Here is a 15,262-nt window from a genome sequence, read left to right on the forward strand (position 1 = left end):
GAAACTCGTAATATTATTGTTTTAAGACGTTTTTGAAAAGATGACTGCTACTTTTGTTTGAAGTATTTGTTCTGGAATTGCTGAAGCTGGAGTCTACCAGACTGAGGTCAGGAGCATTTTCTTTGGCAGAAAGAAGATACTTTTATAGAAGTTATGCCTGTACTTGGGGTTGCCTCCAAGTTAAGAGAGCCAGCCGTAGGGTCAAAGCCTATTCACACTGCCCTCCCAATACTCAACCTTGGGCCCCCCAGCTCGCAGCAGTACTCACCAAAGTCTTTGGAGCTTACTGGGGCGGAGAGCTCGATGCTTTCTTGTCAGCTTACGTTAAAGTCAACCTGTGATTTTGGAGAGAGAAGAACACTTCAAGGAAAAACCCAGGAAATCGAAGATAGCAAGGTTAGTTGTAAACTGTACCTGTGAATCTCAATTCTCAGAAAATGTTGATTTGCTCAGATAAAAATCTGATAGAAACCTACTGAATGCAAAACTCGGGGGTGACTGGGTAAATAGACTTTTGCTGTCATCAGTGAACTCACATAGCAGCCTTGGAAATTTGTTTTGCTCAGTGTTGCTGTTTGAATAAATATTCTGTTTTTAAATGTTAGTGTTAAATGCTTCACAGATGCATTTTGATAAGGATCGGTAGAATCATAAGTAGAGAAAAATCATTCCAGCATCCAGTAAGCAGAGCAGTGACATGACAGTGCTTTAAAAAAAAAAAAATCTTGGCTGCTTCATGTTATATTATGAAGTTTAAAAAAAGCTCTCACACCCACACCTATTCCCACAGGGAGTCTCTTTTAAAATAAAAACAAGTAATTGATTTTCTTTTTAATTTTCAAATGATCTGGCTACTCTTGCTGAAGAACTGCTGAACCAGAACAACAGCTTCTCACTGAAAAGTACCCATGTTTTTCTCTTCTACAAAATAACTTCTTCCTAGCCCTATCTAGCTCTGATTCATTATGATTTTTCAAAAAAAGGTTTGTCTGAAGTAGGATGCCACCACGTTTTTTAGACTGCTTATGTTTTTTTCTTTTGTAAGGGGGTTCTTTTTGCATCTTAATTAACAATTAAAAAACTTCTGCTTGATTTTCTACTAGTCTTTCTGCTGTAGTTGAAAAGATTATTCATGCTTTGAAGATGAGTATTGAGTCCCTTCTTGTCAGTAGTATCTATTCCTGTAGATCTTTCAGTCAGTACATTATGGCTGCATGTGTGGTTTAACAGCTTCAGCAAGCAGTGTTATGTGAGGTTACTTTCCCTTGCTTTTCTAGTACTTTTGGTTTGTGGAACTGATTACCCAGACTGGGATTAAACATATATTTGTAGTTGCTTCTTATTTAGTTTGAGGACACTTGAGTGTCATCAGAGTTGTTGAAGTGGCAACACACACATAAAATATGTACTTGGTTTTCCTTTTTTTTTAGTTACTGGGTTAATTCAGTATTAGTGAAGAAAGTTGGTTTTGCGGTTAAAGCACAGGGTTGGGATTCTGAACATTTGGTTTTCTTCTTAATCCCTGCCATATATTTCCCCATGAGATTTTGGTCACATCACTCAATTTTTCCCTTGGAGTGTTTTGTATCACCTCTTCCTGCCTTCCAAAGATGATACATTGGTGGTCTCAGATACGCTATGTAGAAGTATAAAGCAGCAGACTATTCATCTCTTGACTACCAGAGGTAATGAACAGCCCTTTTCCATGACAAGAGTGCGACATGAAGATAATAATACAACTTTTCAACACAATGCAATTCCTGCTTGCTTGCTTGCTTATTTTTAATGGACAATATTCTTTACATTTCCTCGTTAACGCTGTTCTTTAATGGATATTGCATGAAAAGTAAATTAGATTTGCAAGTACTGTTTTCAGAAAAAAAAGACTGCAGCTACATTGCCTATTGAGAGTTGTTTCTTGATTCTTTAAAACAGTGTGGAGAAAGATGTAAAGCATCTTTCCTTCAGTGTTTAAAACACTTGGGAACTATTAGTGATTAGTGTGAGACCTGATGGGACTCATATCCTTCCAAGGCACCTGGTCCTGAGCACTGCTGAAGTGCTAGTGAGTAAAGTAACAGGCTAGATGGACCCAAACTGTGATCCCAATTTGCCATTTCGTATTTCATGGGTTTGACAATGCTTGTAATCTTAGACATTGTTTTTTAAAGAAAAACAAAACACAAACCAAACCAAACTCCAAAAAACAACCTACCAGCCATTAGATCTCTCTTTCTGTCCTCCATGTAGGCAGCTGAGCCCTTTTAAAAGATGATCCTTGAAGAGTAAGGCCAGTTTGTGCATGTGATGGCCTGAAAACCTCCCCTGGCCACCTGGATTCACAGACGTGCTGAGCATTCAAGAAGTTACTAATTTCTGCAGCCTTTCTGTATTACCCCCTTACAAGTCCTACATTCCCAGTAAAGCTTAGTGGCAGCCTTTTGCCCACTTTTCTTCCAGGAACATTTTTTTGAAGGATGCACTTTTATTCACCTTTTAAGCAAGTTTCATTAAATCGTTTTTTCATTAAACCCGCTTAGTAGATGAGGGCAGGGCTGTGGATGTAGTCTATCTAGACTTCAGTAAGGCATTCGACACTGTCTCCCACAGCATCCTCCTAGACAAACTGGCTGCCCGGGACTTGGATGGGTGGACTCTTCAATGGGTTAAAAACTGGCTAGATGGCCGAGCCCAGAGAGTAGTGGTGAATGGGGCAAAGTCCAACTGGCGGCCGGTCACTAGCGGTGTTCCCCAGGGCTCAGTTCTGGGGCCGGTGCTGTTCAATATCTTTATAGATGATCTAGACGTAGGGATTGAGTGCACCCTCAGCAAATTTGCAGATGACACCAAGCTGGGTGGGAGTGTCGATCTGCTGGAGGGTAGGAAGGCCCTACAGAGGGATCTGGACAGGTTAGATAGATGGGCCGAGACCAACGGCATGAGGTTCAACAAGAACAAGTACCGGGTCTTACACTTTGGTCACAACAACCCCATGCAGCTCTACAGGCTGAGGGAAGAGTGGTTAGAAAGCGGCCCGGCAGAAAGAGTCCTGGGGGTGCTGATCGACAGGCGGCTAAACATGAGCCAGCAGTGTGCCCAGGTGGCCAAGAAGGCCAATGGCATCCTGGCCTCTATTAGGAATAGTGTAGCCAGCCGGTCTAAGGAAGTGATTGTCCCTCTGTACTCGGCACTGGTGAGGCCACATCTTGAGTACTGTGTTCAGTTCTGGGCCCCGCACTTCAAGAAAGGTGTTGAGGTGTTGGAGCGAGTCCAGAGGAGGGCGACCAAGCTGGTGAAGGGTCTGGAGGGTCTATCCTACAAGGAACGGCTGAGGGAGCTGCGGTTGTTTAGCCTGGAGAAGAGGAGGCTCAGAGGTGACCTTATTGCAGTCTACACCTACCTGAAGGGAGGTTGTAGTGAAGTGGGAGTCGGCCTCTTCTCCCGGGCAACTAGCGATAGGACAAGAGGACACAGACTCAAGCTTCGCCAGGGGAGGTTCAGGTTGGACATTAGGAAGCATTTCTTTTCAGAAAGGGTCATTAGACATTGGAATGGGCTGCCCAGGGAGGTGGTGGAGTCACCATCTCTGGATGTGTTTAAGAAAAGACTGGACATGGCACTTAGTGCCATGGTCTAGTTGACAGGTTGGTGTCAGGGCAATGGTTGGACTCGATGATCCCTGAGGTCTCTTCCAACCTGGCTGATTCTGTGATTCTGTGATTCTGTTTTGCCAAAGTACTTTGGGCTGTGAGGTGGGTGGTTATAATGAAGAAATTATTTTTAGGCTTTTCTTACTAGTAAACTCCAAAGTATTAGCCTAAAAGTATTGAATGCTGGTTTTCCTCATCAATGATGGAGATCTATGCCACCCCGTTTCCCATTGCCTGGTAGCCTCAGCAGTATGTCCAGGTTATCTAAGCAGTGGTTCTAAGCACAAATTTGAGGGAGTTGTTAGGGTTAATGTCTCTTCAGGTTTGCTGAGCAGATGCAAGATCTGCATTACAGATTGGCTTGTCCCAAAGTTTTACTATTTGTGAGTCCCGTTTCCAACAGACCTTTGGTTGGTTTTTTGGTTAGCAAACATATTAATGAAATATGTAATATTCCTATGTGGCTCTGTGGTGTACAATGTATACAATGCTATAGATTGGGAATGTTTCCTTATAACAGCAATCAGGTAAAAGGTCTTTCAATCAAAATGTAATGAATCAGAGTCATTACAGAGTCAGAGTTTCCAACTGAGAGTAAAATCTGCCTATATAACATACTGGTTGTATGCTTATATCATTGAACATAAGGCAGCACTGATTTTTTGAGGGAAAAATGGTGGATGTCCATCTGCAAAAGACAGTGGAACATATGAATTAATCATCTGGTTAACTTTTGCCCTTGGCTGCTGGATTGCAGCCTTTAGCATTGCTTTCTTTGGTATTTTACATATGCTGCCCTGTGGGTCACCAGCTTTCTCATCCTGTCTGGAAAGCACCTAAATCGACACATGTAGTCACTGTGACATATCCTCTTGCTATCTATAAGTGCTAAGGATTCCAAGATAAATTTGGGTTATACGTGTCAATACAGTAGGTCATTGCCACCCAGCTGTTTCCTCTGTGGCCTTCAGTCTCACCACACCTGATTGTTCAAGACTTTTAACACTTGTGTTGGCTTTCTCACACAACTGCCTTGCCAAGGCTGGTTAAGAATACAGCTGCAAATATCAGTTCTCTTTTCCCTAGATGTCTCTTACATCTCACATGATTTTGCGGCACTTGCACATGTAGTCTTGGTTGTTTTCTTTTTTTGTGGACGTAATGCAGTTTGAAGTTTAATAAAAGTGATATTATTATTTTAATAAAAACTGTGGTAGAAAAAGTTTAAGGTGATTATGTTCAACCTTTTTCTTAATTGGATAGAACATAGTTAAGCCTAGGAAAGCATATAATAAGTTGCTAATGATTTAAATTATTCTGTGTGGAGTTTATTCAACTACACTTTTGTTCAAAACTTTCGTAATTTATGCTTTGGTGCCTAAGTCACATACAGGTCCATCTGCTTTCTTGCTAAACCCACTAGTGTTTAAACTGACTGCATGACCACTTATGATGTGAATAGTCAGGCAAAATATTTGAACACAAGCAATCAGAGCACATTCTTTTTCCCTGAGTATCATATAGACAAAAGTTTATTCCTATATATGTACACAGGAAAGGAACCCAGCTGCTGGATTCATGAGGTGAAATGCTGTCTGTCTTTGAAGCAGATGGAGTTTTGCTGTTCAGCTGGACCATAGAGTGTTTTTATGCAAACTGACATCTGAAAACACCAATATATTTTGTAATATTTTTCTAACAGTGGGTGCAGTATTATTTATATTTCTGTGCCACCGCTTTTATACTGCTTGCTAAATTAATGAGACCAAAATTATCAGATCATGCTAGGCTGCCTTGTGATACTGTTCTAGTTGTAGAATGGGCCATTAAACAGTAACAAAATGAAAAAAATATCAAGCGATGTTGTAGAAAGGTAAATGAAGAAATGGCTTAAAACTAAAGGATCAAAGAAAGAGTTTCTTTGCAACAATAACATATTTTGGTCACTAAATGGTAACTTTTTGTTATATTGACCTGTAGCAATATGCCAATTGCAATAGCATTTTACTCCTGGTCACCATGATTGATTTCAGCAGCCCTCACATATTTGATGGTGCAGTCGCAAGGGCACTGCCACGAATCCTCTCTGCACAAAGCTGAGCAGCTGCTGGGAGTCAGCACCCCTGCTAGGCATGCTGGTCTTCTGGCCTGGCTTCCCAGGGCTGCTCCTTGGAGTGCTTTGCTTTATGCTCCCAGAGTTTTCCTCCCATCGTCAAACTTTCCTCTTTCAAGAGTACTGAACCATCATTTATGCAAGCAAACTGAATTTTCTCTGGGCTGAATCTGATATACTAATTGTAGTATTTTGGTTATATGACTTGGATGATAAGATTTTAGCCTTCTTTCCTGAGTTACTTCATCCCTTTACTGTCATATTATCTTATTTCTTTTTCTTTTTTTTGTTTTCAGCTTCTCTTTATCCATGTATCTCTCTGCTGCTGTCTGCTTTATCTGCTTCTTTCTTCCTGTTGGCAGACATCTTTACAGGCTTCTGCATATGACTTATCTTTCTCGTATCCACTAATCAAGTCTTCCTGTCATGACTGCAACATTTTTCATATCACTGTTCATTATTGGAAAGTGCTAGTCAGGCTCTATAACTTATTCACTACACATACGTAAACCTAAAACTTTTATAGATACTTCAGTTTTGGGGGTTTATATTAAGATTCTTGTAGTAAGGAGATACTGGTATCCAGAGGATGCATGGACAGTAATTTGTGATCTTCCTTAGAGGGGTCCAGCCCCATCAAATTCATCATTAAACACTCTAAGACGGGAAGATATCAGGGGAACACAGGAAACAGATCTGCTGAAAGGTCTTTTGGAAGAAATGACGAAGAATATAATGTGTCCACCTGAGGAAAGAGACATGACTGGCTGCTTCTGTAGAGCACAGAAATCTGAGCAGTAAGGCTGGGGAAGTGGTCTGTAAATCAGCAGAACAGAGAAGAATAGATGTGCTCTACCTGGGGAGCATGACCAACAAAGAATGGGGTCTGAAACACTTGCTTGTACCAAGTGAACATCATTAAAGTAATCTAAAATGAATGTCAGTGTCACAAAACAAAGCTAAATACTTTGATGTGATTAGGCAAAACCACATACTGCTGCTCTTAAAGTGACTCTTGAGGTCTCTTTCATTTAGTATCATACTATTGCATCTCAGTCTTGGTCTGAGGGCTTCCAGTGTCATTCAGCCAGCCCTGTTGCAATAGGACATTGGAATGAGCATGGAAACCTCCCATTTTTTCCTCCTCAGCAGTTTGTTGGTGATGTGGTAACTCCTGCCCATCACCAGACACCAGGCTTGGAGGACGGCTAGGCTACTCTATTCAGACAGATCTCAAGACAAATATTTTTGCTTTCCGTACATGGTGGAGCTCCTGCTCACGTCAATGGGAGTACTGTGCATATTGAAAAACCAGATGTGTGCCATGAACAACTTCCATATCTCTGTCTTTCCTCAGCTAACCCTTCCACACCATTTACTGTAGGTTTTTTGTGACCCTTTCCCACCATTTTCCAAATCTCTCCCAAGCAGAGCATCTGTTGCAATCCCACATCTCTTTGAACTTTCAATTTCTTGGATACCTTTTTGTCTGGTCTCTCAGTGCCAAGCTCCACCAAGTTTCTTGACATATTGAATCCAGGGAATATAAATAAATGAGTTTATTTCCCCATTTTGTCATACCCTCCCTTTTCTCGGTGCTAGTGCATTGGACATGTCTGCCTTGTGGGTTGACAACAAAGGAGACTGCTCATTGTGCCGAGTGTTTCATTTACAGCACTATGGCCAAGGCAACAAAAAGGGCAGCAGAAGCAGCCAGAGACCGCCTGTCTTCTCCCCATAGTGACCACTCGTGATGGGAAGCCAGCATTGTTTCATAAGCACTGAACTAGCTGCCAGAAATTTCAATCGGCACTGCTGACACCTGGGACTATGTGTGTTTCAAATTCACACAGCCTTAGTGAAGCCAGGACATTTGGCAGGAGTTCATATTGTCAGCAATTTCAGCTTCTTGCCTTGTGCTCTGAATTATTTCTTTATCAAACAGATAACAGCGTCTTTAATGTGCTTTATGTATCCAGCACCATCTGTCTGCGCTATATTATAACTGATTTAAGAGCCACATGCTGTATGATCTTGGAGTCAACTTCACTGTTACATGTTTATTTTCTAATCATCTGTACCAAGCACATTTTCATATAGTTGAGATAAATGTACAGTAACACAACATGCAACTCAAAGCTTTTGTATCTGTAAGCAAATGCATTAAGGATAGGTTGAAATATGCTTTTTGTTTGTAATTTGTAATTGGGATCATGGATAGGAGGGTATTTACCAACCCAACGTTAAGACCTCTGCCTACCTGTCTACTGATTTTGTTTTATTTCTCTCACAAAATAAGAATGTAGAACTCAACATATTTCATATTAATTTGTGTATTGTGAGCTGGTATTATGCATCAGCAGAAAACAATTACTCTTACTCTTTTGTATTGCATCTGTGCCTAGGGAAGCTGCTTGGGGATTTCCTGACCAAAGAACTTTTCATTAAAAAATCCTTTCCTTGAAAATTGGAATGTGTCTGAGAGTTGATGCACCATGGATGCACGAGGAGAGCTCCAGAACCTGAAGCAACCCAACAACGTTTGCTTGGTGCAACACTCTTGCAGCCCCTTGGGGTAATCTGTTCTCCATGACCATAAATGCAGATAAGTGGTTTCCATCTCTAGATAAAAATAATGGGCTTATATTACACCCCAGGAGGTTTTAGTTAGGCTTTGGTAAAACTTTCCAGCAGTAACAGTAGTTAAACAGAGGAACGTTTTTGTGGCAGAAGGTATAGTATCTCCATCATCTGGAGTGTTTTAAAAACAAATGCACATACACCTGCCCATTCATAGCATTGCTAGCACTGATCCTTCCTTGTGCAAAGGACTCGATGGCCATCCTGATGGACTTCTCATTCCCTTTTCTCCTTCCTTGATTCGGCTGAGTGCATGTCTGTGGTAATGAAATCGTGCTGCTGGCTGGGAACCTGAGCTGTGGCCCACAGTACCACAGACACGTAAGGACTTCGTTTGGAGACAACTTTGGTACCTTGGAAAAAATGTCATTTTACAGTATGGGTGTTTCCAGAGGCATTTCACTGAAGTATTGCAGTTCCAGTTAAGTTTCCCGAAAGCACAGGTAGGGTATCATTGGAGACCAGCCAGCTAGTTGCTTGCTTGGAAACACTCATTTCCCTGGCATATAGGATATCAGTATTGGAGTGCCCTCATGCCTCAAGATTCTGCGAGGTCTGACAGAGGAGTGACTCTCAGAGACTCAGTTCTTTCCTTTATAACAAGGAACATAGAAGCCCTGTAAACTCAATTCAGTTTAGGGCCTTGAGATCCTTTAAAAATCCCTTCAGGAGCACTGCAGTGAATATTTCATCTGGCTGCATTTTGTCGGAGCTGTACGGACTGCTCTCTAGAAGACAGGAGCATCCCAATGCACCCAGCAGATTGAGGGCTACCACCAAGTTTAGCAGGTTCAGTTCAGCTGAAACACTTTTCCCTCAAGTGAAAACATATGAGAATGTCCTCTCTGTGGATTTTTTCTCAGTTTCAACCAGACCTTGATCCTAGAAACTTTTACTAGATTGATGCCTTATCACAACAGGTAGTTTGCATGCACACAGGAGAAGTTAGTCACAGCCCTACAGAATGTATGGCTCTATTACACAGAGTGTGGGAGTAAGGAAAAATATTATCCCCACAGTGCAGAGGGAAAGGAGACGTTAAAGGGGAAATGGATGATTTTCCCACACTCAGGCTGGGACTTTGTGGCAGGACTAGGAATTTCAAGTCATATATATCTTGGGTCCCAGTCTCCACATCATAACCACAAGCCCATCCTTTGTCTTTTCTAAGGGATCAGTTAAGAACAAAACAACCAGATAATGAGTTATTTTTCCTGCTCACTTCATAAGAACAGTTTTGGCTTTTTCTTCATTTCAATGTCAGTGGCTAAGCACCAGTGCGGGCCCAGCTCCAAGCTGGAGTTGGAATTTACACCAGGAGAGCGCATTCTTTGATTTTTGACGTATCCAATCATCACAGAGCCTGCCACAATTTATTAGAGATGCAAAATACGTTGTGCCGTTTGCGGAGTGGTATAACACTCATCAAAAGCCCTGTGTGCAATGCTGTTGATAGGCTTTACACTTATTAAATATGATGTGAGAAGCGTAGTTATGGAATAAAAGCAGGCCTTTTTTTTACGGGAGAGATGACTTTTTTGGTTGTTAATTTCTGCCTCTGAATAGGCTGTCTATCTTCTTGGTAGCAGAAACTCTTGTATTTAGTAAATAATAAGGCTGTCAATTACAAATGAGAACTGCTAATTTTTTAACTCTGTGTTCATTCTGGTCTAGGTCCACTGTCTTTTCTTCTCTAGTACACTAATTTTTTGAGTCACATAGTTTTTCTTGCACTTGCCTACAGGGTACGCGAAGAGTAGTTCATTTAAAGCAGCTCTGTGTTTCACTGTGACCTGATTCACAGGATGTGGTCTTGGAGGAAGCCCATGCCTTAACAATAGCCTTTTGACAGCGAGGGTGTTTGGGGATTAAGCTGGAAGAGGAGGAAGCATCTATCTATTCTCAACCTACTAGTGGAATATTTTGTGCGCGAATCTTCACTTGCCCATGATGTTTTTAAGGTCACAAACCTTTCTTTTTTGTTTCTACTGGCAAGAGGACATTGGCTGAAAGATAGCATAACTTATTTAAAATTCAGAAAAGGAATGTGGAGTGTTTTGTCTGCTAAATGCGAAGGGATAATTCCCTTGTGTAAGATGTGCAGATTTCTGATAGCTCTTGTGTATGTTCTGTGTAAACCAAGTTGAGAGAAGTTGGAAAATAAGCAAATCAAAGGGAAGCATAATTTTAAAGTGGTTAGGGCTGGATCATAGTATTTCTGGATATATAAACTGAGAAGGTGCCAGCCACTAAATGTCTGTACTAACTCTGCATAAAACATGAGAGAAGTTAACCAAGTATAATATTAGTATTGTCCTAACCTACTTTCAGCATGACATTTGGTCTGACTTACCTTTTGAGTTATATTTATTTTCCTATCAACCCTCCTTTACTGCTCTGCCCCTCTGATCTTAATACAGTGGAAAGATTTTCATCTTTCTAGATATCTCTCAACAGTAGTTCAAAATATTTTATTCAGGTGAAACTCTCCAATTAGTGAATTGCAGCAAATTTGAAAAGCTAGAACAAAAATGCATGTTGAGCTCTCTCTTATGTTTTCCATTTCAAAATATCTCCCTTTGACGATTTTAACACCTGGCTTTGTATCATGTTGATGCTTTGTTAAACTCCAAAAGATCTGGCAGTGAAAACTTCCTGTTGTGCATCAGGATTTGATTTACAGGGCAAGTGTAAAACCATTGCAGCTTAGTAATCAGAGTGGTCATGCACAGAAAGATAACTTCCTAGCAAGTGTTGTAATACATTTGAGCACTTTCATTAATCAGGAAAGGCTGCATGGCTCATACGAGATTTAGGGTGAGTAAGACATAAGTCAGGGTGCAGGACTTTTACTCACCACTACAACAATGGGATTTCCTGGCAACACATCTATGCAGTAAACAGGCTGTTTGCTTTCTTTTGGGGATATTTTTTTGTTTTGGATTAGTTTTTGGTTGTGGGTTTGTTTTTTTTATTTTTGTAAGATGTCTCTGTAGTGGAAATAAATAGGCATTAAATAAGAATGTGAAATAACAAATAAAAGTTCAAAAGGAGTTTAGCAATTTCCTCAGCTGACCAGTCTGCCTGCTTTAGTCATTGCTGGCCAGCTAGCCAGCCAGAGACAGAGTGCTGGAAGGAAGAGCTGAAGGAATCTGTTTCTCATGAAGGAGCAGCACAAATCTGAAAGCTTGAGAGCTGCAGGTTCAGATTTGCTTTTGAAATGCTTCTGAGAGGGAGTAGGGCCTAGCGACTAGCCTGGGAAGACACAGTCTAGTTTTACTTCTGGTTTCTGTCAAGTACCTCCTTGAACTCAGTTCGTATGTGAAATGGTAATAATGCCATTATTTTTAAAGTTGTTTGGTGACTAAGAACTATTTCATTTTATTTTTTTAACACTGAAGAAATAATCTAATTAGCTACTTTTTAAAATGTTACTGAAGTTACTTTGAATGACCTTAGAAAAACTGACCTTTTTTACCTAATCAGTTACTGATGTTAACAGCTTCCTGTCTGTCAATTTAATAACGCATCCATTCTTTGTTCTTGCTTGTAATAAGAAGACACAAGTAGAAGGCATTTTATATACAACACACATTTTTCCTGTGGAAATATGTGATCCTGATGAAGGTAAGAAGAGAATGACAGCGTCTTCCCTGCTTTCTTTACCTTGCTGCAGTATGATGCTGAAGATTGGTACGGTTCTGTGTTATTAGCTGAAACCTAAGAATCAGGTTGCTCCGCAGTGAAACTATGTGTTGTGATTGACAGTCAAAAAGTCTGTTCATGGGCGATGCTGTCTCCAGATGCATTTTTTTTTTAATACAGTCTAATTTGCAAAACTTTCAGATACTGACTGCTCTTGAGCGAGAACTAGATTTCGTCAACTGTGTGTCTGGAATGGGTTGGTGGTATGTCACCTATGAGAGAGGGCAAAGAAGCCCTCGCAATCTAGGACAGCTATGTCAGTCACAGCCTTAAAGAGTTTTGGTTTATAAGATAAGCTATTAGCACAAGGGAGTGGGGAATAAAAGAAAAATGTGTGTAAACGAAAACAAGGTTTTCTTCCCAGGGCCCCACTGTGTCAGTGCAGGATTTTTTCTGGGTTATTCTGCCTCATTTGTGGACATGATGCATAGAAGATGGAGTCATGAATAAACCCGAAAAAGCAAATCAAATGAAGTTACAGAGAAGGGAGCACACAAGACCGAGTATATTGAGAATTGGTGTGTTGGACTAAACACTGTCAATCAAAAAAATTACTTGAAGGGAATTTGGCACCAGAAAAAGAATTTAATATGGGAGATTCAGATCAGCAAAAGACATACTGGAGAACTCAGATTCCCTAAAAGCAAGAGGATTAGGGACATATTTGCATCTATGGAAAATTTGATCTCTTTTCTCCTGAACATTGGAGGTGATCTCATTTAATTTGAGAGAAGTTGTAAGATCTCATTGTGAAATACTGATATAATCCTAGCAAAGGCAGAGTGATAGTGGTCACGTTTCAATCTAAAGGAAGAAAAGTTTCCTTCACTTCCCATTAAAAATTTCAGCTTAATAACAATAAAGTCAGGATTTTCAACAGTAGTTTTCACTAGGATGTATACGTGTCTTTAAGGATCTCAGCAGCCTTTCCACAGAGTAACCTGAGGTAACAGCACAGTTATGACGTAAACAAGTTATTTTGTCCTATTGAATAGACAATAGATAGATAGAAATATTATATATATATATATAAATATTATATATTATATAGATAGATAGAAATATTATATATCTTGATCAAGCCATAAATCAGTGACATATCCAAGAGTTGGACTTTTGGAAGGTGAATATTGATTCCTGCTATATTAACAAGCCTATCTTTGTAATTCAAATTGTTTCTTGCAAAACTCTGCATGAATGCAGTAGTTAACCTGAACTAAAGGCTGAATGGAGGCTTCTTACAATGTATGCATATTGCCACCATTTCAGAGCAACAAAAAATTTTGCATCTTCTAGAGAAGTTTGAGTTATTACTTCATGTAGTTCCACTATGAGGCAAAGTATAAGAAATTGTTAATTCCTGAGATGGTGGCCTTGTGTTGGTATGACTTGTGTGGTTCTATCAATGACTCTGTGATTGTATAACTATTTTTTTAATGTTGAAATATTTTAACAGAAATATACAAGTAGACACTTTGTTACAAAATAAGAAAATCTAAGTGCAACAGCTCTGTTCTGCAAGTACCTTTGATTGTCTGAATTAGGCTTTAAGAATGATGATATTTTAACTAATACTTGATACAATTCCATGTGGTGATTTAAGGACTGTGTAAGACAACATTACTTCACAGTGCTTTTTCATTCATCAGATCAACCCAATGTGTTCATATGAGTCCAGTTTGGGGTTTTTCTCATTAACAGTTATTTAAGCTCCTGAGAAGAGCTATTTAACTAATAATTTTTATGCTCATCTACTTAATTTCATTCTGCAGTTGCCTTTAGGATACTTTCAAATGTGTTACAGTGTGCCAAGCATTGGTGTGCCCTAACATTTTCACAGCAGCAGGACACAGATTGGAGTGGAGATGACTGAAAACGTTAAGACAGCAAATCATTGACTGAATAGGTTACTACAGCTCATCTAAAACCACTGTGAGATTTCATTTTTATAGCACAGAGATAATAAATGAGGTTTAGCATTTTGGCACCAGCAGTGCATCCTATGTAGACTGAAACCACTATATATACTTAGTTTATGGTGCATGTTAAAGATAGAGATGGATATGTATTTATCTATATGTTTATGAAAGTTTAAAGTATACTCAATAAAATATTTTTTAAATATTGTGGAAAGCAATTTAGAGACATATTTAAATGAGCTACACACTTTAATCATTTTTTATTGATACACATGTACCATATGTCACATACATTACATATCTGTATTAATACATATTATACATGTGTACATACATAACAGATGTCATATGTTGTCTTTTTGGTGAAGACTTAGAAAGGGTAGAATTACTATTCATAGTAATAAAAGTGAGATGTACAACACACCTTTTTGCTTTTCTTTACTTTTAGAATTAATTGGTATGTTCCTATTCAGCAGAAGCAATGATCCCTAGAAGCCTTCTAGACCATGCATTTCAGTCAGCGCATCCACAGAACTCTTAGCAGCAGCTCAGCAGCCCAGATTCCCCGTGGCAGACAGGTGACTGGCAGGCAGTTCTGCAGGCTGTCCCTCCACTGTCCCTCTCTGGGGCTGCATTGCCTCCCCAAGTTCCTCTGGGGCATGAAACTGCCTCAGCAACAATTGCAGAGATGGTAAATAAAACATTTAAGTTATAGAGGAGTCAGTTTCCAAACAGACTAGAATTTGTTACCCTATATTTGTACTTTTCTGCAGCTCTCTTCTTTTATCATGTCCCTGATGTCCTTTAGGGAGATGTTCATTGTTCACTGCATCACTTTAAATACTTCATTTTAGAAGTTTAAAATGTTTTGGAAACATTCCAAAATCTGAACTCACTGTTTTCTTGTTGGAATCAGAGGAAGTTTCTCCATTTACTCACTGGATTAACGTTATCATCCCATTTCATTGTGGCTAGACAATTCATAACCTCTTACATTATCACAAGATCAATTTTCAAGCCATACAGGCCATTACTTCTTCCACAAACCAGCATGGTGTTTTTCAAACAAACAAACTGTATCCTGTCTTGGAGGGTGTTATGTCTGTAACTCGTTCCTGTTACTCTGCTTTATTAAAGTGTATCTAATGTCATGATTAGGTAGGCAAGTAAAATAAAATAGCGAATAAACATATTCTGTTACTGTGAAAAGCATGAAATATCTTTGTTTAAATTTG

At 39.7% G+C, this 15,262-nt stretch overlaps 1 protein-coding gene across 1 annotated transcript in view; it reads left to right on the forward strand.

The window, feature by feature from the left end:
• The first annotated feature begins 153 nt into the window (after window positions 1-153).
• NAV3 (neuron navigator 3) overlaps window positions 154-15,262 on the forward strand; it is a 269,185-nt gene continuing 254,076 nt past the window's right edge. The window contains 1 exon segment of the mRNA XM_068400337.1: window positions 154-396. Coding sequence (XP_068256438.1) covers window positions 154-396 — 243 coding nt within the window.

The sequence above is a fragment of the Nyctibius grandis genome, chromosome 5, assembly GCF_013368605.1.
Source record: "Nyctibius grandis isolate bNycGra1 chromosome 5, bNycGra1.pri, whole genome shotgun sequence".
Classification (NCBI taxonomy): Eukaryota; Metazoa; Chordata; class Aves; order Nyctibiiformes; family Nyctibiidae; genus Nyctibius; species Nyctibius grandis.